The sequence below is a fragment of the Lithobates pipiens genome, unplaced genomic scaffold (assembly GCF_037356315.1).
Source record: "Lithobates pipiens isolate NorthernLeopardFrog02 unplaced genomic scaffold, aLitPip1_a1.2 Scaffold_28, whole genome shotgun sequence".
NCBI lineage: Eukaryota > Metazoa > Chordata > Amphibia > Anura > Ranidae > Lithobates > Lithobates pipiens.
This window is the reverse complement of record NW_027507789.1, coordinates 45601333-45627808: the sequence shown is the minus strand read 5'-3', so window position 1 is coordinate 45627808 and position 26476 is coordinate 45601333. Positions and strand designations below refer to the sequence as shown.

Genomic DNA, 26476 nt, shown 5'->3' with positions numbered 1-26476 from the left:
TTTCTCCCCTTAGCCCCCCAAGTTTGGGTTTCACAAATAGAAATGTATACCACTCGAGGTGAGTGACAACTCGCAGGCTCAGCTGCAAAAATCTTCGAGTGCTAATCTGGCCTTTTCCACTTTGGCAAATTGGTCAGAAAAGGAAATGATTCATGGCGCTCCTGACTACAGCAACTTTTCTTATGGCTTCTGTTACTGTTCAATAAATTAGTTTGTCACCTCCAGGTATGGGTTTTCTGTTTTGAGGTCCACTCAATATTTAATTTGAACTGTTTCCAGTATGTTATAAAACAGTCCAGGTGTGTGGGACCTCGTTATTGGCTGCGCCCAATTCATACTTGTGTAACACAAGCGATATAGCAGGGATCAGCGTGTTCTGCCGGCACGAAAAGCTCCCTGCTGGCAGAATTCAATAGTGTTGAAGGGAGAATCAAACAATTTTCTTTCACACCCTGCACTACATGGCTAGAAGACATCATCTATGGCTGGAGTGTTTCAGGGGACATGCCCTTTTCTTCAGAACTGAGGGAGGGGGCATGTCCCACGAAATGCATCAGGCTTCCAACTATGCTCTACATTGCTAGATGACATCGCCTATGGCCGGAGTTTTTGTGGCATGGCTGTTGTCATTTATGTTTGAGTAAGCAATTGTCTTTTAGTATTAAAGTTGTATTGTGCTGATGCACTAGCCAGTTGCGCCCTCCTATGTGTAGGTGTACCTCTATACACATCCAATCATTTGTACTAGGTGCCTCTTGGTGCACATCCTAAGAGTTGATTGTCCAATGAGTGACCCATTTATCATGATTGGAGAAGTCCTAGAGGCCTAGGACCAGAACAAGGACCGCATACACGAGTGGTTCTCAACCTCAGTCCTCAAGTACCACCAACGGGTCATGTTTTGGGAAATTTTGCTTAGATAAAATAGCTCTTATCAATACCATGTCATTGATATTGATTTTAAAGCAGCCATGCAAAGTAAAAGAAAACCTGAAAACATGGCCCGTTGAGGGTATTTGAGGACTGAGGTTGGGAACTACTGGCATGAACTATACTTTGACTGCAGATCTGTTTTTTCTTGAAGGAAACGCATTCCACTTTATACCCTTTAGGACCAATTCCCACCCTTATTGATCCAGTGTCAACACACATTGGTGCCTAAAACAGAGGGAGGCCAATGGAAGATGGGTATGTGCAGCTAGGAAGGGAACGATCAGACTTGAGCAATTCACACTGAAGTTTTCTTGTACTCGCTTTGTAATAACTGAGCTTGCGTTTGACAGCTGTAGTAAGGAAAACCTGTAGTAGCTATTACATGATCACTGTGAGTAGAAGGAGGGGGCTGACTGTCACCAGGGCGGTTGCTAGGTGTGTAGCAGCTCGTCAGAGTACAAAGTGACAAAGAGCTGTACACATCGATCATGGCGTTTACGAGGCTCCAGCCTTTCATGTCGCTGTACTGTACTGTGGTGTGTGTGTGTGTGTGTGTTTTTTTTTTTTTTTTTCCTTAAAGCTTTGAGTGCAACAAGTGAAAACCTGCCACAGCTTACTAAACATGTCCAGCTTTGTAAGAATACGTTCCACTTGTAAGAAACGTTCGTATTCGCTCCAGGTGTCTAGGGACACTAGTCACTACTTTAAGGCAGCATTGCGTCTCCGGAGTTTGTTTCCTTTTTAGGGATCTGATAGAATGTGCTTGTTTTGGCATTGCTGAGAGATTACTGAATTCCTTGCTAAATGCCAGGCAGGACTTCTATAAAAAAAACTCCTTCTAGGAAGAATCTATTACTGCAGCAGACATAGACAAAACCTCCTGATGGTCGGGTGACTATTATTTTAACAATTAAACATTTTGCAGCAGAACAAGCAGCCCCGGCCCTGCAACATTCATTAGTCAGTTTAGTCTTAAGGCTCTGGAAATGTCTATAAAAAAAAAAAAATACACTTTCTGATAGTTACATCTATGTAGGTATATCCACCCACGTGACCATGCCCATAGCTGCTGGTTGTATTGCTTTTTGCAATGAGGCCAGGGCATGTGCCCAATAGAAGTGATGAGAAATTGGGCTGCTCACTGCTGCCAGTTGTAGTTACATTTTTAATCCGTATGAGAACTGTGTGATTTAGGCACCCCTGCTAGATGGCATGGCCAGGGCCCCAACTTGCACTTTTTTTTTTTTTTTGCAGAGCATCGCTTTCTCAAGGGCCTATTACAGTCTGTAATTTGGTTAAGGAAGTAACGAGGGCTAAATGAGGTCAACCCTGATGCAATCTGTTTTACATATAAACTGTTTGCATGCCATAATCTCTGTGCGTTCGTGTTGTGAATAAAGAAAAACCCTTGCAGTTCCTTCCTCGGGTATGTGGGGGGGGAAAAAAAGGGACCTTAGAGTGTTATATCTGAGCGGATAACCTTCATTAAATAAGAGATATGTGTAGTGTACTGTGCAGGCTATGCGGCATGGTGTGGGAGCAGATAAACGCATTGTACATCCTGGGATTCATGGACCTTATAGTATATCCCAGTGGTTCTAGGTCCACACCCCATATCCCTGGGGGGGGAATCATAGTCCACGCCCTATCTCCCTGGCGGGGGGGGGGGCGATCATAGTCCACGCCCTATCTCCCTGGCGGGGGGGGGGCGATCATAGTCCACGGACTATCTCCCTGGCGGGGGGGGCGGCGATCATAGTCCACGGACTATCTCCCTGGCGGGGGGGCGGCGATCATAGTCCGTGGACTATCTCCCTGGCGGGGGGGCGGCGATCACAGTCCGTGGACTATCTCCCTGGCGGGGGGGCGGCGATCACAGTCCGTGGACTATCTCCCTGGCGGGGGGGCGGCGATCACAGTCCGTGGACTATCTCCCTGGCGGGGGGGCGGCGATCACAGTCCGTGGACTATCTCCCTGGCGGGGGGGCGGCGATCACAGTCCGTGGACTATCTCCCTGGCGGGGGGGCGGCGATCACAGTCCGTGGACTATCTCCCTGGCGGGGGGGCGGCGATCACAGTCCGTGGACTATCTCCCTGGCGGGGGGGCGGCGATCACAGTCCGTGGACTATCTCCCTGGCGGGGGGGCGGTGATCACAGTCCGTGGACTATCTCCCTGGCGGGGGGGCGGCGATCACAGTCCGTGGACTATCTCCCTGGCGGGGGGGCGGTGATCACAGTCCGTGGACTATCTCCCTGGCGGGGGGGCGGCGATCACAGTCCGTGGACTATCTCCCTGGCGGGGGGGCGGCGATCACAGTCCGTGGACTATCTCCCTGGCGGGGGGGCGGCGATCACAGTCCGTGGACTATCTCCCTGGCGGGGGGGCGGCGATCACAGTCCGTGGACTATCTCCCTGGCGGGGGGGCGGCGATCACAGTCCGTGGACTATCTCCCTGGCGGGGGGGCGGCGATCACAGTCCACGGACTATCTCCCTGGCGGGGGGGCGGCGATCACAGTCCACGGACTATCTCCCTGGCGGGGGGGCGGCGATCATAGTCCACGCCCTATCTCCCTGGCGGGGGGGGGTCATGGTCCACACTGTTTTGTATATTCCAGATCCATTGCAATACGCAGAATTATCAAGGGTGGAATACTGGAAAATTCTATTTAGCATTTATCATCCTAAGCATTTTGTGCAACTGGAATGAAAAATAAGTGGTTCTCTGATGAACTTGTGTTGTTGACAGCAGGGACCAGCAATAATAACCCCGCAGAAGAAAACAAATTTTAAGTGGACCTTCAGTGATTATTTCATCTTTCCATCTATTAAATCTTCTGCCCTTTTTATTTTTTATTTTTTTCTGCCACTAAATACCTTATACAGCCCACTTCCTGTTTCTTGTCTGGAGAGAATGGGTGACCTCACGATATGATATAAAAAATGTTAACATATATATATGTACTACCGTGTTTCCCCGAAAGTAAGACAGTGTCTTACTTTCTTTTTATCCCCAAAAGCCCCACTATGTCTTACTTTCGGGGTATGTCTTATATTGGAAAAAAATCCCAGCATTCAGAGCTGCACTGCGCTACAGAAGAGGACTACAAGTCCCAGCAAGCAAGGCTGCACTGCATTACAGAGGACTACAAGTCCCAGCATGCAAGGCTGCACTGTACTACAGAGGAGGCCTACAAGTCCCAGCATGCAAGGCTGCACTATGGAGGACTACAAGTCCAAGCATACAAAGCTGCTATCCTCAGCAGAGGAGAACTGTAAGCCCACACAGCCCGGTATGTTGGGACTTGTAGTCCTCCTCAGCTGCATCTTGCGGTTACATAATAAGAGCTGCAGAGAATCTCTTCACACCCCCCTCCCCCTCCCCCTCCTTGGTCTCTCTCTGTATGACCAGCACTGACCTGTACCAGGAGGACACAGAGCCAGTGACACCTGTCGGCAGTGATCCGGGACCTGGCGCAATAATCCCCTTCTCTGTGGTTGCGTCGCGCCGTTCTGATCAGTCTCGGGCAGCGGCTGTCACTCACAGCCGAGCAGAGTGAAGCCACCTCCCCCTCCTCTTGTATGGCTACACAGTGCTGTGTATGGAGGAGGAGGCGGCTTCAGTGAAGCCGCCTCCCCCTCCTTCTCCTTCATGGACAGCACTGTGTAGCCATAGAAGAGGAGGGGGAGGCGGCTTCACTCTGCTTGGCTGTGAGTGACAGCTGCTGCCCGAGACTGATCAGAACGGCGCTGTCTCTTCAGTCGGAGGGGGAGGGCGCTGGCCTGGCACCCCCCCAGGGTGTGGCACCCGGTGCGGCCCGCACCCCCCGCCCCACTCTTAGTACGCCACTGGAGGCGGCAATACCCCCGTGTTTCCCCGAAAGTAAGACATATGTCTTACTTTCGGGGTACGGCTTATATTAGCCGACCCCTCTGAAACTCCCGATACGTCTTACAATCGGGGGTGTCTTACTATCGGGGAAACACGGTATCATTTGAGTTAAATGGGATGGAGGTTTGGGAGCCTGGACCCCAGCCAGAACTCATCAGAGGCAGAAAAGCAAGCGGACTCTCTCGGTACAAAGTTGCAAATAAATTGTATAGACAATCATGAAAATTTTACAACAATTTATTAGTACAAAAAACAAAGCAAAACGATTCTTAAACACACAGATGACGTGGTATTTTGACTAGTTTTGCAGCTTTACTGTTTCATCAGGAAATAAATCTGTAAATAGATAAATGTAATTTTTATCTATTTACAGATGTATTTCCTGTTGAAGTGGTAAATCCGCGAAACTAGTCGAAATACCATGTTGTCTGTGTTTTTAAGAATCTTTTTGCTTTGTTTTTTGTACTAATTGTTGTAACTGCCTATTGATTGCCTATACACTTTATTTGCATCTTTATACTTTGTACCGAGAGAGTCCGCTTGCTTTTCTGGTTGGGGTCCAGGCTCCCAAACCTCTATCCTGTTTCTTGTCTGGTCAGTAGCCTAGGCTTATGATGTCACGCACAGCTCTCTCACGAGAGTTTGCCAGGAAGGGGGAGGGGATGAGTCCTAAGAGGGCCAATCAGAGCTGGAGGTGTGCCTTTGTGTAAATCCAGGAAGTGAACAGGCAGCAGCTTTATCTGCCCACAGTTAAAATGATTGCAGCGAGACGTAGTGGAGGGAGATTTCTGCAGCATTTTTGGCAAGTACAGAATCGCTGTATATATAAAATAAGCAAAGTGGTTAGAGGGAAGCTTCAGAATGGTAAAGATGTTTTTATTACAAATTTATGTGAGCTGACTGCAGTTCCTCTTTAATGGAGTTCCACTAAGAAGAGAACCGGTCACAATTGTACTTCAGCACTTTTGTTCCCCTTACACTCTATGCCAGACCAGGTTCACATTAAGCGCAGTATAAACAGCTACATGGCTCTGTGTTTGATTCTGTTATGGCTACTTGGGAGCTGGAAGACTGCATTACATTCACAGTGGGCAGGGTGTTAACTGACACCAAGGACCTCTGACTCTTGGCTCCAAAGTGAACCTCAACACCACCTATATAATGTTGCATAATTCAGTAAATATACATGTTTCATTGAAGTATTCAGAATTAAAAATGTTTAGATTGTTGCATAAGCCCAGTCATGACTGTTTCTCTTTAAGTCCTGTTGCAATGATATCACCTTAGATGTACAGTATATCTCACCGTAGTTTCTCAAAGCTTCCACATACTGATTTTTATGTTTTGCCCATAGTTGCTCTTCTGGCACTGAAGCGGAAGAAGCGGTACGAGAAACAATTGGCACAGATTGACGGAACGTTGTCTACTATCGAATTCCAGAGGGAAGCCTTAGAAAATGCCAACACAAACACTGAAGTCCTCAAGAACATGGGATTTGCAGCTAAAGCTATGAAGGCCGCTCACGATAACATGTAAGTATTGTCACATATGAGTTGTGCTCATCCCAGAAACAACCTGCCAGCCAATTGCAAATCGAGTGTTTGCTCCCTCTACTGGCTGTTCTGGTGAAGACGACTTTCTGAAGTTCAACTGAGCATCAGAAAGGGGATTTAAGTGACTTTGAACGTAGCATGGTTGTTGGTGCCAGGCGGGCTGGTCTGAGTATTTCAAAAACTGCTGATCATCTGGGATTTTCACGCTCAACCATCTCTAGGGTATACAGAGAATGGTCCGATAAAGAGAAAATGGGCAGTGAGCGGCAGATGTTTAGACGAAAATGCCTTGTTGATGTCAGAGGAGAATGGGCGGACTGGTTTGAGATGATATAAAAGCAACAGTAACACAAGTAACCACTTGTTACAACCAAGGTATGCAGAATAGAATGCATGGAGGTAAAAACAACCTTCAGCCTTTACAACCACTTTAAGTGGATGGAACTGCTTAAAGTGATACCACAGGGATTTTTTATTTATTTTTGTTAAATAAGAGGGGTTATAACTACCTGCTTTGTGCAACCATATTGCACAGAAAGGTCACTTCCTGTTCTTGCAGTCCCCGTGGTGCTGTCAGCCCCCTCCCTCCTTTTGGGTGCCACCTGTAGCAAGCCGGGTGCTAAAGCACCCGAGCGTGCAGTTTCCCCTAGGGTCCCAAGTTGGGCTGTGCGTCTAAGGACACATACAACGCAGGGAAGCCACGCCCCCACTCCCTCCTCACAGAAATTTGACGGCATCAAAAACCTATGGCTCCGCTGCCCCCAATTTCTCCTGTGAAAGCAGGAAATGAGGAGAGGTGCTGGAGCTGAAGACAGTGCTTGGAGCAATGACAGGAGCCAGGGTAATATTTATGCACCAAGGGGGTTAGGACAGTTGGAGGGGTGTTTTTTACCTAACTGAATGAATTGCATTAAGCTTAAATACATTTAGGCGTTAGAACTAATTTAAGTGTAGTTTAAGTCCATTTGCTTTCTGGATTCCACTGTAGGGTACCTACCTTTTTTATATAGAGAATTGTTATTTAACAGCAGTGCCTACTTTTTTTATTTTTTTTTTTTATTATTGTATCTGGTTGTGTATAATTCTTAATAGATGGGCTGTTTTGTTCATCAGGTTTATCCATTTATAAAAATGCTATGTGTTTGTCCACAGGGATATTGATAAGGTTGATGAACTAATGCAGGACATCGCTGACCAGCATGAGGTTGCACATGAAATCTCAGATGCCATTTCCAAACCCATTGGTTTTGGAGAGGAGTTTGATGAGGTAAGTGAAAAAAAAAATGCCTAAACCTAGAATTTGCATATGTATGGAATAGCCAAAGTAAGCATACTAAAATCAGAAACAGGTTTTCTTTATGCTTTATGTGAAACTTAACACAGGATTGCAGTGTGCCGGCAGGGTCCTCACCAATTTTGGTAAGCTTTCTAGATGGCAGGAAACCCAAAGCCTGATTGTACTACTATATATAAATACTAGAATAGTTGCTCCAAGATTAACCTAAAAATCCCCTACATATATTATAATAAAAAAATGAAAATAAAGATAAATCTCTGAGTTAAAAAAAATCTGATTTGAACTCACCAAAGAGCTGCATAACATGTTACTCGCTAGACTAATAAATTCACAATTTATTAATCCAAAAATATAACAAAAAATTGATATATGCAAATTGTATAATGCATTAAAATGCTACTAAACCCACATCATACGCACACACAAAAAAAAAAAACATCCACCTCTCTAACAGGTATCAATATATAATGATTTAGTAGACAAGAATAAAATAATTCAAAAAGATCAAAGGTGATCATGGTGATTTCATGCATGGTGGATAAATTGAACTATAGAGACAGAGTTCAAGATTTTGTGAGGCAAAGGAAAAACAAGCCAGTAGACATTCAATGACGTGGTATCCTTGTGAAAGGGGATGGCAAGTGTCAATACTCCAAGGTGCCAGGTACAATAAATGGAGAGGCCTGGATCTCTTGTTGGCTCATATTGTGAAACGTCCCATAATGGTAAGAAAGTGATGAAATTGTGTGCTCCAGAGGAGGATGAGTGTTCACCAAACCAAAGACAATAAAGGTCTAGAGCAGGGGTCTCAAAGTGGCGGCCCTCCAGCTGTTGAGGAACTACAAGTCCCATGAGATATTGCAAGGCTGACAGTTACAAGCATGACTCCCTCAGGCAGAGGCATGATGGGACTTGTAGTTCCTCAACAGCTAGAGGGCCGCCAGTTTGTGACCCTTGGTCTAGAGCAGTGATGGCGAACCTTGGCACTCCTGATGTTTTGAAACTACATTTCCCATGATGCTCCACTACACTGCAGAGTGCATGAGCATCATGGGAAATGTAGTTCCAAAACATCTGGGGTGCCAAGGTTCGCCATCACTGGTCTAGAGCATATGTCTGTATGGTTCCAAGATAGATTCTGTGAACATAACCTCCCTCGCACATCAGTGTACATTCAAGTAAACTGTTCCATTGGCTACCTCGGAAGAGTGTCCTCAAAGTATTTGGACGAGACCCACAGGTCAGAGTGAATGGCTGTGCTTATAAATATATGCATGTAGGTTTTTTTGGATACTTATCCATCCAATAGTTCATAGGACCATAGTTCTCATGCAGGAGAATACACCTCTTGACTGTACGTAGCTATACACCAATGGATCACCAATGGGGGAAGTAGGGAAATTACTTGAATGTACACTGATGTGCTGGGGAGGTTGTGTTCATAGAATCAGTCTTGGAACCATACAGCCATATGCTCTAGAGCAGTGATGGCGAACCTTGGCACCCCAGATGTTTTGGAACTACATTTCCCATGATGCTCCAGTACACTGCAGAGTGCCAGAGCATCATGGGAAATGTAGTTCCAAAACATCTGGGGTGCCAAGGTTCGCCATCACTGCTCTAGAGTCTAGACTGTTATTGACTTTGTTTTGATGAACTCGTCCTCCTCTGGACCACGCAATTTCATCTCTTCCTTACCATTATGGGAGGTTTCACAATATGAGTCAACCAGAGATCCATGCCTCTCCGTTTGTCCTTGTACCTGGCACATTAAAGTGTTGATACTTGTCATCACTTTTCACAAGGATTGAATGGCTACTGGCTTGTTTTTCTTTTTCCTCACAAAATCTTCAACTCTGTTTCCATAGTTCCATTTGTCCACCATGAATGATATCACCATTATCACTTGATTTTATTTTTTTTTTTGTATCTTTTTTGCATTTTTAGATTTATTTGATTTTTGTCTACTAAATGATTATGTATTGATACCTGTTTGGGGCTTATTGAGTATGTATATGTAGTGAGAGAGGTGGATGCGTGTTTTTAGGTGTGTGTGATGTGGATTTGGTACCATTTTTTAATGCATTATACAATTATTATTTTTTTTTGTTTTGTTTTTTTGATTAATACAATGTGAATTTATTAGTCTAGTGAGTAACATCTATTCTATGCGTTTTTTTGGTGATTGAGTTCAAATCAGGCTTTTTAACTGTTTCTCCTGATTTCTACTACCTCTTTTACTGTGGCGGGGCTTCAAGTGATACTAAAGCTTTTTTTTTTTTTTTTTTTTTTTTTTTTACCTTCCTGCATAGAATGCCTTTATGAGTTTTTGAAAGACCTTCCTCGGCCCTGATTCCATAAGCCAAATGAACCCATCTGACCTTCTATAAACCCAATTAAAATCCTCTTCCAGGATTTTGCTGCTTATCATTTCCAACACTTCACACCAAACACTAGCAGGCATTTGCATTGTGAAAGCATTACATGAGAGCAGACTACAGACTTCATTGTCAGGTCTCCTGTAACGCTGTGCTAGCACGCTGCTCTAGAAAGCTCATTGTGTTAGCAGCCATTTGTCATATTAAATTATGCAGTGAAAGCCCAGGATAACCCCACACAGTGCTGGAACACGGATTAGAACAGTACAGTAATATGGGCTGTGGTGTAAATGCCGTTGGGCACTGTGGAAGGCACATATTCTATAATGATTCACTGGGCTCATCTAAAAAAATTAAAAATGTAGATGTTGAAATCGCTAAAAGGATAGCAAATGTAAAAAGACATGCAGTGTTGGATTAGTTGACAACGTCTTCAGGCTTTTTTCCTTATATTTTTACCTGGTAATGCTGTGAATAACACACTTCTTCCTGTCCCTTCAAGTCTACACTCACCTATCCACTGTATATAGGGAATTAGCCATGGTTGTGTCACAAGCTGGATTTGGTGGGATCAGTATTTTATGTGCTTTCTTTTTAGCTCACAAAGTGGCAAACACGGGGTTGGTTCACTAAAACTGGAGCGTGCAAAATCTGGTGCAGCTCTGCATAGAAACCAAACGGCTTCCAGGTTTTTTTTTATTATTTATTTTTTTGTCAAAACGTAACCCTTTCATGCGGACAGCCTCTCAGCTCTTTAAGCATTCTAAAAGCCGGGAGGTGGGCATTCGGGTCATGTGACTGTTGTAATTGGCTGCCACAGCGTTCACATGATCGGAAAGGGCAAGTATTTATCAGGGGCTCACGCGGTCAGATTTTCGGCCAGCAAAAGACCAGCGAGAGCTTCTTGCCAGAAAATGGGACCGTGTGTATGCTCCATCGGAAATTTTGCTGGCTGAATTTTCGCCAGCAAAAAATTGAGAGCAGGTTCTCAATTTTTCTAACGGAAGAAGTTTCTATCAGAAATTTATTTCGTGTGTATGCACTCCGGCACGCAAAAACTCAGGCATGTTCAGATTCAACTATGAGACGGAAGCTTTTGGCTATTGAACTTCCTTTTTCTAGTCCAATTGTACATCACCACGTTCTTGATGATCGCAATTTGGTGTGACCGTGGGTATGCAAGACAGCTTGAGCAAAATACCGTCGGAATTCCGTCATGAAAACCATCAGAGCTTTTTTTCAACCAAAATTCTCATCATGTGTACGGGCTTTAGATGTGGTTTTATTTTCATTTTGGTGATCCGGCCAGTAACATACTTCTGGCCTTGAGCTGCGTCATGTCTATGGGATACAGCAGCTGCACAGATACAGATGCTGCTTCCAGTTTGACATCCATTTGAGTGCTTGAATTCACTGTGTCTGCATTCAGGGACAAGCACCCACCTGTGTCAGAATATAATTGGCGTTTGCTCCCAGTACACATGAATGGGACTGCTTGCATGAAATATACAGAACACCTGTGCATCCCGTGCGGGCAAACAGGCAGTTCGCACAAATGTGCACTTAAGTACTCCCCTATGTTTTTTGCTTTTGGGTTTAAAAATGTGCCCTTTTAGTCATTTTATTTTTAGAATCCGTATCGGTCACACAGCCTACCTAAGCTTAGGGCTTCAAGAAAACTTGTATTTAGTATAGTGTAATACAAAGGATACCATTACTGATCTCCTTCTGAAAATACTACTTTTTGAGGCACAGATCTGGAACAAGCATGTAGTTTATCAGTCTTGTTGTAGGTCAGTAGACCTAGATCTTCTCTATAGGCTTTAGGGGATTGACATTTGCCATTCAAACATGGCTCTTAGAACAAAAGTTTAAGGCATAGGGTGGTGAGAGCCATGTTTTCAGCATTCTCACTTGAGCAACTGCTGGCCCAAAGGTGAACATGAAGAGACCATTATAGTTTCCTTATTTCAGTACTTTTATTTTTACTCTTAATGGATCTTTTTTTTTTTTTTTTTTTTATCAAGCGGTGTTTAAATATATTATGAAAGATTTACAGGATAAATTCACCTTTTGGAACATGTTACATGTCCCAGTTTCTGCTTTCCCTGTGACAACTGGTGGGGGATCCTCTCCCCAAACCCACTGTCGGTATTTGAAAACAGCACCCGCACATCTGCATCATTCATTCACAGTTCCTTACGAATGAATAGACTACAAGTACCTTCATCCTTTGCAGCTGACGGCTTGTATTTCCCAGTGAATTACGAGAGTGCTGGTGAGTGTCCTCATAGTTCAATGTTCTTCCTGCTGTCAAGTACCTGCTTGCCCATATTGGAGGTACAGCAGACAGCTATCCTGAGTCTGCAGGAACTGGACATTATAGAGCATTACAAAAAAATGTGCATTTATTTTTTGTTGGCAGGAGCCTGGAAAGCATCGCACCAGTGATCAGCAGATCGCTGATGCTATGCAGGTCTCCTGCACACAGTCAGTGGGTAAGACGATACTCGCTGACCGGAAGACTCAAACTAAAGCGCTGTGGTAGCACATTGAGAACGACAAGCCGACGGCTGCTAAAATGTTGGGGCTTGTAGTTGGTTCAGATAGCTGTGTGTATGAATGATGCCGCCGTGTGAGCTGACCCTCGCTTTTTCAAATAGTGACCGGTAGTACAAGGAACTTCTCCCCATACTGCTGCCACGGGAAGGGGGCGGCAGCGAATGCAAAGGTGAACTTGTCCTTTAAGGGTTAAATGAAAGCACAGGAGGAGGCAAGTATAACTGCTCTCCCCCCGACGCCCTACAACAGCCAAATGTAAAGTCCCCTTTCCACATTGCATTCCCCCTTTCATGCTCCATTTGCCTGTTTACACAAGTTATAAAACACAAATGCTCCTCCTATACTTGAATGATTTTAAAAAAAGGGCACAAAGGACGTTCCATTTAACTTTCACAGCTGCCCCTTTTATAGGAGTACTTCCTTACTGTCTGTCTTTGTTTCCAGGATGAACTCTTGGCAGAATTGGAAGAACTAGAACAAGAAGAACTAGATAAGAATCTTTTGGAGGTTCATGGTCCAGAAACTGTGCCGCTCCCAAATGTGCCTGCAGCTTCTCTGCCTGCAAAGCCAGGTAAGCATTTTATCTTCAAAGACTTAACTGTGTGCAAAGTCCATAGAGTGTTCCTTATTCTAAAGGTTTTCCCATGTGCTGTTTATTTATTTGATAATTTTAAAGCGAAACTTCACCCTAAAGTGGAAGTTTAATTTTATGCCCTCCACCATTATTGGTATATTTTATAATGAAAATAAATAGATGGTGCTGCGTTCCAAGTAATAAGAAAAGTGCTCAGTGATTCATATAAAGTGCTAAGCGTACAGGATAATAGACTCAAAAAAATGATTTGAATTTATACACTAAAAACACAATATAAATACAAAATCTAAAGTGTTAAATCAAAGGGATGAGTGAAACTTTCAATGTGCAATAAGTGCAAATAGTCAAAGGATATCATCCAAAATGATATCCTGAGTGGAATAAAGTGCTAGTGACAAAAGTTCAAAGTAAACATATATTTTCAAGCAGATGCTGGTGGATACAGTGTAAAGTGCTGGATTCCAACTGACGCACTGTGTTGTGTGAATTGGTGATCTTTTCTTCAGTGCGCTGTAAGGTAATAACGTAAAGATAACCAGGGGTAATCTGGAATTCCAGGATCCTGCAGTAGGTCATCCTAAAGCCCCATACACACTATCAGTTTTTTTGCTATGTTTTTCCTTTAGATTTACTAAAACCATGTAGTAGAAGGGCCTGCCTGATTGCATACACATTGAAACTCCTAATGTTTGACCCCATATTATATGGTTTTGGTAAATCTGAAGGAAAAAACTCAGCAGAAAAACTGATAGTGTGTATGGGGCTTAAGGGTTTATTTATAGATGACAATCCTATATGGAGCCCCATATCCTGGTGGGTGCTTTGTATGTGTCTCTTTTATATAAATTAGTAGTGGAGGAGACCTTCACAGGTGGACACTTCAGCGATATAGAGAAAAGAAAACGGGGGACCCCAATAGTTGAAGTATGTATAAACTAGAAATGTATTTGCTTACATCCAAAGTAAGGTACTCACATAAAAGCAAGTAAAAACAAAACGAGCAGCGAGCTCGCGGCCTGACGTCCCTTCCAGTGCCCATCTATTCCAATGCGTATCTTCACAAATCACGTGACTTCATCAGGGCAACTGGTATTTTGGTAATTTTTTTTTTTTTTTTTTTTTTTTGTGAGAGGGTGCCTAGTTTTGGCAAGTATATGCTCCCCCTTCTGGAATCACCTATACGATTCCTCCGGATGTTCTCCCCCCTGCCCCTCGGACATGTCGGAGGTCCCAGGAAGCTATGGGACCATTCACAAAGTGCAGCAGGAAGCCAGCTATGACGCTGCAAGGGATCACAGCTGGCTTCCCACAGAAAACATGCGGGAGACCTGAAGAATGGCAAAGAACTGGCCCAGGTGAGGACCGTGCAGGTTCCCTGTACAGACAAGTGTCCTTTTATTAAAAGTTATCAGCTGCGGTACTTGCAGCTGCTGACTTTTAGTTTGCAAAGCGATGGAAGATACTCTTTAAGTGAGCAACCATGCTGAAGTGTATGTATGTTCATGTTGGTCTCCAAATCAATCCACATGGAGCCCACTTGGATCCTAGGTGCCCAGGCTGTACATGTACATTAAATTCTAAGAGGAAATTAATGGGACCCTGTCACTAGAATAAAGGAATTGAGTAGGGGCTGCCCTCTAAAAGATGGTTAAATACTTATTTGTCCAGTTAGTGGTGAGTCCAATCTTCAATGCTTTTCAAAGTGCAGCTTCTGTCCAACTCTTTTGGGTGTGTTGGAAAGTGTTTCCCCCACTTTATGCTGATATTTCAGCTGCTGGCTTTTAAATTATTCGGTGTCCTCTACTGGATGGCAGGAGGAACCAAAGTACCCAGCTGGGGACATACTATCTGGCACACCTGGTAGCATCGGATAACAGCAGCTTCTGTAACTCTGCAAGAGAAGATTAAACACACCGTCCACCAGTCAATTAGATGATCAACAGTTTTGTTTCTCTTTCAAGTTTCCTTTACTGTCCACAGAAATTCTTTTATTTAGAAATGAGCGTAGTTGGGCACAGCACTTGGAGTGGTGAGTTATCACTGACTTAGCCAGATGTTGAGGCCACATGTACAGCCATAGCCTAGGATCCAGGAGGTCATCGCAGGGAGATGGGGACTAGTTTTATGCCATTGTGGAAAGGGGTGGAAATTAGGCAACTTCCCGGTATTGTTGGAGCTTGCTGGTAAGCTGCCCCCACCCTTTCATTTCTATTGGCTGCCTCATTGACCAGTAGGACTAGGCAGAAAGTGCCAATGCATTGCCCATCAGATTGGGGGCTGGTAGTAAAAAACAGCATGGCTAGTCTGCTGCAAATATCTGCTCCTAGGTGGCTCCACTTCATACCTGCAGCAGTATTTTGTTATGTGACAGTCCTTTTAATGTGATGACTTTGGCAGGTTAAGTTGTGGACGTTGGGTCCCTGGACCATAGAACTTAAAGAGCACCTGGCTTTAGGGGTTTTCATTAGGTCTCATTCACATGGGTGGCAGATTTACTGCCCTCTAAATATCAATCCGAGGTGGATTGCTTTTCAAACCTTAGTTGACGGCCAGTTTTTAGAAGTTCAAGAGGTTATACTACTTCCTCCTGCACGTGGGTTTTTTTTTGTTTTTGTTTTTTTTGATGCCCAGTAGAGCTGCACGATTCTAGCTAAAATTAGAACCATAATTTTTTTGCTTAGAATAAATATCACAAATCTCGCAGCGTAACATCTTTCACATTATACAAAAAAATTAGGTTAATGTTACTGTTTAGTTTTTTGTTTTGTTTTTTTCCATTAAAGTATATTTTTTCCACAAACAAAAATTGCGTTTGAAAGACCGCTGCGCAAATACAATGTGACATAAAATATTGCAACAGCCACAATTTTATTCTCTAGGGTCTCTCCTAAAAAAAAAATATAAATAAATATATATATATATATATATATATATATATATATATATATTTTGGGGTTCTAAGTAATTTTCTAGCAAAAATACTGATTTTAATTTGTAAGCAACAAGTGTCAAAGGTTTAGTCTTTAAGTGGTTAAACTCACCTAATTTACAGACAGAAGTTTATCCCTTTGATCTAAAAGAACTGTTACAATTGTGGTTATTTACGAAAGACAAAGCCACTTTGCACTGGAAGTGCAGTTGCTGTAAATCTAAGGGGTAGATCTGAAATGAGGGGAAGCTCTGCTGATTTTATCATCCAATCTTGTGCAAGCTAAAATGCTGTTTTCTATTTTCTTTGCATGTCCCCCTCGGATCTACAGCGACTTTACTTCCAAGTGCACTTGCAGTGCAAAGTAGATTTGCCTTTCGTAAATAATGTTTCTCTTTATCTTGCCTGAGAATATTGTGAGAAACTTTTTTTTTTTTTTTTTTTGTAAATATTGACAGCTGTCCGCTTGGACAGAACTGAATCGAGGAAATGCTTTTTTAAGATTGGAAGGGGGTAGAATCACGATATTGATTCTTTAACGATTAATTGTACAGCTCTAATGCCCAGGGTTATTTTTTATTTTTTCTATACAAAATGGAAAAAAAACTCTTGCGAATAAATATGATGTCCTAGCTCATGTGGAAGCGGAGGTCCACTTTGCCAGGGGTAGTGCTTCAGGCTTTTCTGCCCTCTAGGACTCAAGGTGTCCTTGACATATCTGGAGACTGGTAAGAAAAGAAGGCCATCCACATACATTTATTGAAGATAAAAAGTATTAAAAACTACTCACAAACTTGTGATGCAAGTATGCTACAAACAGCCATCCATCCGTGGGTCCAAAGTCCTGGAGTCAACAGTCTCCAGACCCTGGGAGGACCACGCAGGGGTCCGTCCCTGCCTAAGGATCTGAGGAAGGACAATCCTTTGACATGTGTCAGCTAGCAGGGTCCCCTTCGTGGTCCTCCCAGGGTCTGGAGACTGTTGATTCCAGGGCTTTCGAGCCATGGATGGATGGCTGTTTGTAGCATACGTGTATCACAAGTTTGTGAGTAGTTTTTAATACTTTTTATCTTCAATATATGTGTGGAATAATGCACTAGGCTGCTGCGCCCTCTTTTCTTTCCATTCTTTCTTTTTTTTTTTTTTTTTTTTTTTTTTTTTTATCCCAGTGGGGATTTTACATTGAAATACTGCACCCCAAATGCCAAAGCTGTGTTTGGCACATGGCTGCAGCACTATCCCATTACTTGCAGTGTTAAATTTTGCCAAACTTTAAAGCAGGGGTCTCAAACTGGCGACCCTCCAGCTGTTGCGAAACAAGTCCCATGAGGCATTGCATGGCTGACAGTTACAAGCAGGACTCCCACAGGCAGAGGCATGATGGGACTTGTAGTTTCTCAACAGCTGGAGGGCTACCAGTTTGAGAAACCTGCTTTAAAGCATTGCAACCGATATGAACTTGCCCCTCTGGCACCGTGTAATTCTGTAGATGGGCAGTTGTGGGGTGGTAAAAATTCTGATTAACTGCCAATTTTTATTTATTTTTATGTATTAATGTTGCTGTGAATGATTTGGTTTCTGGGCAGGTTATTTCTACGCCCCAGAGGATCTCCACAATCTCCTCGGCTTGTAGTGTAATGTAAGCGCCACGCCACTGCTCAAAGGGCCAGATACAACTTTATTTCGTTAAAGGCCAGGGGTACAAATCAAGAAATAGCCAACGTGTTTCAGTGGTCTATGTTCCCCCTTCATCAGAGCTAGAAAGGACATAAGATTATCATGTCGATCTGACATCAATGCAATGCCCCCACCATGGGGTCATAATTAAAACCAAACAGTCAATAGTAATGAGTGTCATAATATTTACATAAAAAAATTAGTGCTGAACAAAGAATAAGAATATGGGTGCTGAAAGAAAAAAAAATTATAACACCATTAACTATTATTAAAATGATACATTGTGAACGGGATGTGAACCTAATGAAATAAGGGGGGGGGGACTTTTGAAACTGGTATGTGTATAAATAGATTTTTTTTTTAATTTTTTTTTTTTAAATTTTTTTATTTTTTTTTGTTTTTTTTTATGACTTTTACGATTGTATGTGTGGTTTATGTATATTTATACACATACCAGTTTCAAGGTTTTTTTTTTTTTTTTCTCTTTTCAATGGGTTAACATCCCATCCACAATGTATCATTTAATAATAGTTAGTATTTTTTTTTTATTTTCTATCAGCACTCCTAGCTGGATACACACTATACAACTTTTGTTGTTAGATTTCCTTTAGATTTACCTTCAACTATGTAGTGCAAGGACCTGCCTGATTTGCATACAAATTAAAGTGTTTGGCTTTGCCCTTGACTTGGATATTTATAGATAGGCAACTCCTATCCTCATATTGATTAGTGGTTCCAAATTAATAACTACTACAATAAGGAACAAACACAAAAGATACGCTCAGCATCTTTCCAAATAACTGTTCTTCTTTATTATGACGCATGTTAAGGTTTTTATACACATGATTATGTAGGTAGCACATTAATATTACAATTGTACATTTATGGTAACAAGGGGCGTTACATAGGCAGGCTAATTCTAATCAGGACTCGAAAGAATGCAAACATGTAATGCAGTGCTCGACAAAACCCGGTCGCCAGGTCGCATTGGCGACTAGAATCAGCGACCTTGCGCCTGGGGCAGCATAGCTGGGGGTATCCCGTCTCCGTGGACCCCCCCCCCCCGCGCGATCGCGTCGGGCCGCGCCGCAGGTGGCCGGTAATTGAGCCCCCGGCTTTGAGGCCTTCTGTGATCCTATGGTTCCTTCTGGAATCTGGCGCCCTCTTGTGGTGGCCGTTGGAATTACAACCAACAATGCTAATCGGATTGCCTGCCAGTCTTTCTCCATCCCTTTACTTAGAACCCCTAAACAAAACAAACAAAAAAAAAATATATATATATATATATATATATATATATATATATATATATATATATATATATATATATATATATATATATACATTTTTTTTATTATTTATTCTAACACCCTAGAGAGTAAAATGGTGGTCGTTGCAATACTGTCTGTCACACCGTATTTGCACAGCGGACTTACAAGCGCACTTTTTTTGGGGAAAAATTTTTTATTTAATAAAAAAAAAAGACAACAGTAAAGTTAGCCTAATTTTTTTTTTTTATATTGTGAAAGATAATGTTACGTCGAGTAAATCGATACCCAACATGTCACGCTTCAAAATTGCGCCCGCTCTTGGAATGGCGACAAACTTTTACCCTTTAAAATCTCCATAGGCGACGTTTAAAAAATTCTATAGGTTGCACGTTTTGAGTTACAAAGGAGGTCTGGGGCTAGAATTATTGCTCTTACTCTACCGATCACAGCGATACCTCACATGTGTGGTTTGAACACCGCTTTCATATATGCGTTCGCTTCTGCACGCAAGCTTGGCGAGACAGGGCGCATTTAAAACATTTTTCTTTCTTATTTTAACTTTTATTTTAATTTTTTTCACTGTTCTTTTAAAAAAAAAAAATGTGTGTCACTTTTATTCCTATTACAAGGAATGTAAAAATCCCTTGTAATAGAAAAAAGCATGACAGGTCCTCTTTTATATATGAGATCTGGGGTCAGAGAGACCTCACATCTCATATTTACACTAAAATGCAATTTAAAAATGTCCCTCTAAGAGCTATGGGCAATGACTTGGAGACAGGTGGGCGGCGGCGCTGCTATCTTCCCCTCACTCGTCTCCATGTCAGGCCAGGGACAGGTCCAGATCGCCGTCACGGACCTGGCTCCTAACTTTTTTAGCTGGCTCCTAGATTCCAAGCAAATTTGTCAACCCCTGATGTAATGAAAACATTATTAGTGCCATGTGTGCAATACATACAAAATAGAATACAATTATATACAGAACGTACAAATTTCCGTTACACCCTCAGATGGTTTTGGTAAATCTAAAGCAAAGAATCTGAAGAATTTTTTTTTTTTTTGTGTATATTCAGCTTTTCACTTGTATGACTGATGTTTGGGTAGGGGGTGGGGGGGGGGGGGGGGGGGCGTTTGCAAGACTGAACAGTAAAGTCTTTATTATTAAAGTACTTGCATCAAATAACACATTCTGTTTTTTTTTTTCTAGCCAAGAAGAAGCAAGAGGAGGATGATGATGACATGCGAGAACTGGAGAACTGGGCTGCTGTGTAGATGTCACATGTATATAGACTGGACACCTGTCTGCATTGGGTGTACACATACCTGGGAAGAAAGGGGGAGGGGATACAGAAAAGGACTCCATGTCTCTTTCTCTCCCCCTTTCTCTTTCTAACGCCTAAAGCCTGGAATGCGCATTCGGATAAACAAACTGAACAGAGCCGGTGCTTAGGTTCAGCCTGATTAAGAAATGACAACTAGTTTTCTTTTCAGTACAATGTCAGATCTGTAAAGCCCCCGCATCTGGCTAATCCAAGTCAGACTGCCCATCATTGATGACTCCCGGATCACGTCGTCTTATAGCTGCTTTGGCCTCAAATGCCTACGCTCTCTATAAATATCGAACTCTGTTCCTTCCCTGCATTCGTATACATTGATTCTCCTGTCAAACAGATGCCTTCTATCTCTGTAATATGCCAGCTTTTCAGTACAGTGTAGCCATCTATTATGTGAGGATCCCACAAATGTCACATATATTGGTCTGATAGTCCTGAACTGCTCCCCCTTGTGGCACAGCTAGCTCAGTTCTCATAAAGTGCAGTTAAATTATGGCACTCTGCTTTTATTGTTACTCTGCTGTATCCAAACTATAGAATGCAATTCATCTGAACTGCAGTGATATCCGTGTATAATATGTAGTCAGTATGTCATGTGGCTATATTTATACAGATTCTGAAGTCTACATGCAGATCTTACACGTTACATCTTGTGTTCTCACCTATGTATTCCTCTATCAGTATATAAAATCTAGATGTACATATTCCAGTTGGAGTGTAATATATTGCACAGGCCTCTAAGTGGGTTATTTCCTCACAGGCTACGCAGGAGGACAAAACCAACAGCTGTATTAGTCACTGGGTCCATCAAAAGTCTATGGCAGTCAATAAGGTTCTTCTGTCCTGTCCTTTTTTTTTTTTTTTCACCTGCACTATTTAAATGGCATTGGTATCTGATTGGTTGTTCCATTTACTGTTTGCACCGCATGTGTGTTTTTTGCAGTAGCCTCTGGGTTCTTTATCATTTACTTCTGTGAAATAAGCTAGCTTAAGTTTGGTCAACTCAACAGGTTTTGAGGCCTATTCATGAAAGCAAAATAGAGCTGTTGACTGTAGAAACAGTCAATTTTTTAATTGGAAATTTGGTTGCTGTGGGTAATAGCACCACTTTTGCCTCCATTTTCATAGATAAAACTTTTTGTGCAATTTCAAAGTAGATGTGGTCATCAATGGCCTTTTAATTCCCCCTCCTGGCAGAGACTCAATTTCTTTTATGTAGGGAAGAGGTGGCTTCAGTCCCACCTACCACAACAGCAACCGTTCTTTAAATCGCAAGCTAGATACTAGTTCAGGGGCTGTGAAGCTGAGTTTTTATCAGCTTCACTGTCATTGATTTGATTTGTCTTTTCTTGAACTTGTATCTAGCAGGAGTCAGATGGGCTACTGCTGTGTTCACATCCCAGAGCATGAAGACTCCAATTTTCTGTAATATGCATTTCCTGTCTTATTTTTTATTTTTTCTCTTCACACTACACTGTGTTCTCCAGCCAACCAGCATCCGTTTTTTTTTTTTTTCGGGTGCAGGTTAGATAAAACAAGTGTCTGGTTGGTGGTCATGAGAGCACACACTTTGAGGAAATCGAGGCCTGTCGTGAGACTGCAGCACAGACGCTGATCAAAGTCATATCTTGAACCTTCATACCGTGTTTACAAGCATTTGGGAGCCTTTACCAATCACTGCACTCTACCTTGTGCTTGGCGCTGCCATGGTGAAACCATAACTGAGGTCCTATTTATCAGTGTGCCTCAGACTGTTGCCACCTATAGCAACCTTATTCTTCCATTTATGCTTCATAATGGTTTTGGAAAATCTGGTTCCTAGGGACAAGCAGACTGTCCTGGTGCAGCATGGGAGCATTCTGACCCCACACACACTGATAAATGAGGCTCTTTATAGTTTGTTGGCAGTGAAAGTGGTAAATTAGTATAATAATAAAGCTTCACTTCCTTCAGGTCAGTGATGTTACTGTTTAGTTTGAAATAATGTGTTTTGTTTTTCAAATTTTATGTCTACAGTCAGTAATAGTTTGCACTTTCTAATAAAAAGTCTCTATATTCCTATTATTTTTATGGAACCATTGCCCCTCTTTTTTGCTTAGCCAAGAAACCCCTTTTAATGGTTGATCCTATAGGATGTACAGGCCTTGTCTGAAAGCTATGCGTGTAACTTCTAGACTATAGACATACAATACAGTGAATGGCTGCACAACTCTTAGCTATGTTCATGGAGTGAATGTATTTTGCAGTCCTGTATGTCCTGTTTATATAACATTTCCAATTAATTTGAAACCACGTTCGCTCTCACCTATGAAATAAAGTATATTTCGAAATGTGATTTTCTTTTTGTAACGTCCTTGTTATGCTGTGAAAAAAGAAATAACCGATTTAGAGACAGTTGAAATACATGGTTATGTCAGTGGTGCAAGAATGAAGCTGTCGGCGGTGGGCCGCGTCCATGCGGCTGGGAAGCTGTCGGCGGTGGGCCGCGTCCATGCGGCTGGGAAGCAGCCTGCATTGACCATCTGGTCCACAGATTTGTAGGAAGAAGGCAGCAGGCAACAGTGACCAGTCTCCGGGCTCCTAGGAAGAAGGCAGCAGGCAACAGTGACCAGTCTCCGGGCTCCTAGGAAGAAGGCAGCAGGCAACAGTGACCAGTCTCCGGGCTCCTAGGAAGAAGGCAGCAGGCAACAGTGACCAGTCTCCGGGCTCCTAGGAAGCAGGCAACAGTGACCAGTAATTCTGGCAAGAAACAAGTGCCTACTAGAATACACAAGGCCATCTGTGGTGCAAGATTGTGGAAAACAGGAAGATGTAACAATTTTAAGAAACTTGAATCTGTGTAGTGGTGAGCCCTGTTTTGATTTATTTAAAGCTGAAATCCAGTTATCCTATGAAACTTATATTTGGATGTGCACCCTCCCCAGGTCTATGGGAATGTAACCTAATAATACATGCATTATAAGGTAAATTGTACTCTGTTATATCCCCCTAGAGTAAATGAACAGAGAAAGTTGTGAATGGGCCCGAGTCAGGAGATGGGTAAAAAAAAAAAAAAAAAGAAAGTCAAAGGCTTTATCAACACCTTAGAAGCACAGTGAAGTCCACAAAGAGGTGGAAGGTATTTGTACAACACAGACCCTCCCTGGATAAGGACGACGCTCCAAATTTAATGAAAGACAGTAGGAAACTGGTCACAGAGGCTACTAAGAGGCCTACAGCAACTTTGGAGCAGTTGCAGGAATTTATGACAAACAGTGGTCATTTTGTGCATGTGACAACACTATCAAAAATTCTCCACAAATGTGGCTTGTATAGGAGGGTTGCAAGAAAAAAAACTACTCTTCAAAAAAAAAGGCCACCTACAGTCACAACTGAGCTTTGCCAAAAACGCACGTTGAAGATTCTGAGACCACAGGGAAAAAGGTGTTCTGGTCATATGAGACTGAAATTTAATTATTTGGCCTGATCACCAAACGATGTCTGGCAGAAATCCAATACAGCTAACCATCAAAATAACACCATTCCTACAGTAAAGCATGGAGGTGCTAATATCTTGTTATGGGGGGTGTTTCTCTGCAGCAGGGGCTGGAGCACTTGTAAAAAATGGATGGGGCAAAATACAGTACGAAAAGTATTCACAGCTCTTCACATTTTGTCATGTTACAGCCTTATTCCAAAATGTATTAAATTCATTATTTTCCACAAATGTCTACAAACCATACCCCATAATGACAATGTGAAAGAAGTTTGTTTGAAATCTTTGCAAACTTATTAAAAAGTCCTGGGCGCTGGCTGGGCTGCTCAAGGCCATTCACAAAGTTGTCCTGTACCCACTTGTTTGTTATTTTGGCTGTGTCATTAGGGTCGTTGTCTTGTTGGAAGATGAACCTTCGTCCTAGTCTGAGGTCTAGAACACTCTGGAGCAGGTTTCCATTAAGGATGCCTCTCAGTTCCTGCCAATGAAAACCATCCCCACAGCATGATGCTTCCACCACGCTTCACTGGAGGGATGGTAATGTATAGGAAAAAAAAGTGTACAGATCCGAAAGAGTGTCTATCTCCTATATAACCTGTGTGAGTATGAAATTATCGACATACAACCCAGATAATAATTACACCATTTCCATTGTGCATATATACATAGTAGAGGAAAATATGCAAAAATAAGAGTCCCTTAGTGAACGCTAGTACAGTCTTTCACAGAAGGTCAATCAGAAGTCCCCTTTAGTGTAATGAAAAGATGAAAATATCCTCCAATCCGCCGATATGTAGAGTATATACACCCTTGTGTCGACACCACCACCTGAGACAGATGTAGGCTTACCGAACATCTCTGCCCCAAGCAAACATACGCCCGAAGGGTCAAAAAGGCTTTAATCGAAGGTGACTGTAGAGCACTCAAGCCAACAAACACTGGAACTAAATGATGTAAATCTCTTCCGAAGCCAAATCGCACGGAACCAGTATACACCGATCAAAGAACAGGTCACACTCCCCAGGGAGAACATATGGGATAGAAGAATAGGGCCAAATAGTGTAATTCTGTAAGACAATTCTATTTATTAAAAGGATTATTAAACTTACATTCAAGCAGTTGATTAAGAGCTTTCACATAAAAATGGCAGCAGTGGAGTCCGCCCGACGCGTTTCATCTCCTTAGATGTTGTCTGGGGTGTCCCTTCACTGCTGCAATACTCACTTTTATAAACAAATGAGCCCCATGGGTCAGAATTCCGCCTTCCAGTGTCACTTCCGGTTTAGGCCAAAATGGCCGCGTGGCGTGTGTTTCAAGCCTCTGTTTGGAGCTTCATACTAAATTTCTCCTATTGGAATTTTATATCCTCAGTTATGATCCAAATTTCCCATGTAATACCTAATGTCCCTCATTAACTATATATTAGTAATTCTAATTGCACGGTGATTCCTCATATCAGACACGTAATAGTATATTGGACCGCATAACGGGAGAGAAAGAAACATGTCCCGCCTTTCATATGTTAACCCGGAAGTGATGCGACTCACCGTTCGTCGTCACTTCCGGATCCCATTAACATGGAACGCAAATAGCAGAACGTCCGTCCGCGCTCCCGGACGTGACGCTGAGTGGGAAGTTGCGCCACTTCCGGACCTTAGATGGAATGCAAAACAAATAACCACAATAACGGACGTGACGTAATCGACGGCTTTATAATGCCATCAAATGGTACCGAACAAAGAAATGCTTAAATGTACATTGCCCATCACAATCTATGTAAAGTACAACCTATACTTCACGTACCCATTATATTCCCCCAAAGGACCTATCTCCCAAACCCCTATTTAATTCCTTTATATAGATGTAACTCGTTTTGACACGGGAAGTGCGACTAGACCCACCAGAACACAACATACAAGAAACATATTTGTTGATAAGCTATACAAATTAAATAAAAATTGCACCAATAGTAAAAACAGACTCAGAACATATACGAGACAAAAAATATGGCAGAAATGTGCTTGTGATCAAAAAGATCACATACTGGAATATTAACCCCCTATGTCAGTGATGGCGAACCTTGGCACTCCAGATGTTTTGGAACTACATTTCCCATGATGCTACACTACACTGCAGAATGCATGAGCATCATGGGAAATGTAGTTCCAAAACATCAGGGGTGCCAAGGTTGGCCATCACTACCCTATGTTATCAAGCCTCGTTGATAAAGGCATTGATGTCCTACTCCACGTTCAAACCGTACGGGGAGTAGGACTGGAGCTCATATATCCAATATGTCTCCAAACGAGACACCCCTCTTGTCATGGCTCCTCCTCTCCAAGGGGGCACATACCTGTCTGACAACAAACTGTGTTCCCCTTGGATTGCTGTCGTGAAACTCTTTGTAATGCCTAGGGACAGTGTGTTTGGTATCTCTCGCTTTGATTAGAGCAATATGTTTGCCCACTCTGATCGAGAAAGTCCTTGTGGTTCGTCCCACGTATTGTTTGCCACAGGGGCAGGTGAATAAATACACCACATGGCGACTACCACACGTGCAGAATGTTTTGATGTTATAT

The 26476-nt window shown here is 42.6% G+C and overlaps 1 protein-coding gene across 1 annotated transcript in view; it reads left to right on the top strand.

Moving 5' to 3' along the window:
* The window catches only part of CHMP4B (charged multivesicular body protein 4B), a 37147-nt gene extending 14390 nt beyond the window's left edge, over positions 1 to 22757 (top strand). Inside the window, exons 2-5 of the mRNA XM_077459159.1 lie at positions 6181 to 6358; positions 7532 to 7646; positions 13061 to 13187; positions 20296 to 22757. Of these exons, the coding sequence (XP_077315285.1) occupies positions 6181 to 6358; positions 7532 to 7646; positions 13061 to 13187; positions 20296 to 20360 (485 nt within the window). The 3' untranslated portion in view covers positions 20361 to 22757. The remainder of the gene's footprint in view (positions 1 to 6180; positions 6359 to 7531; positions 7647 to 13060; positions 13188 to 20295) is intronic.
* The last annotated feature ends 3719 nt before the right edge of the window (positions 22758 to 26476 follow it).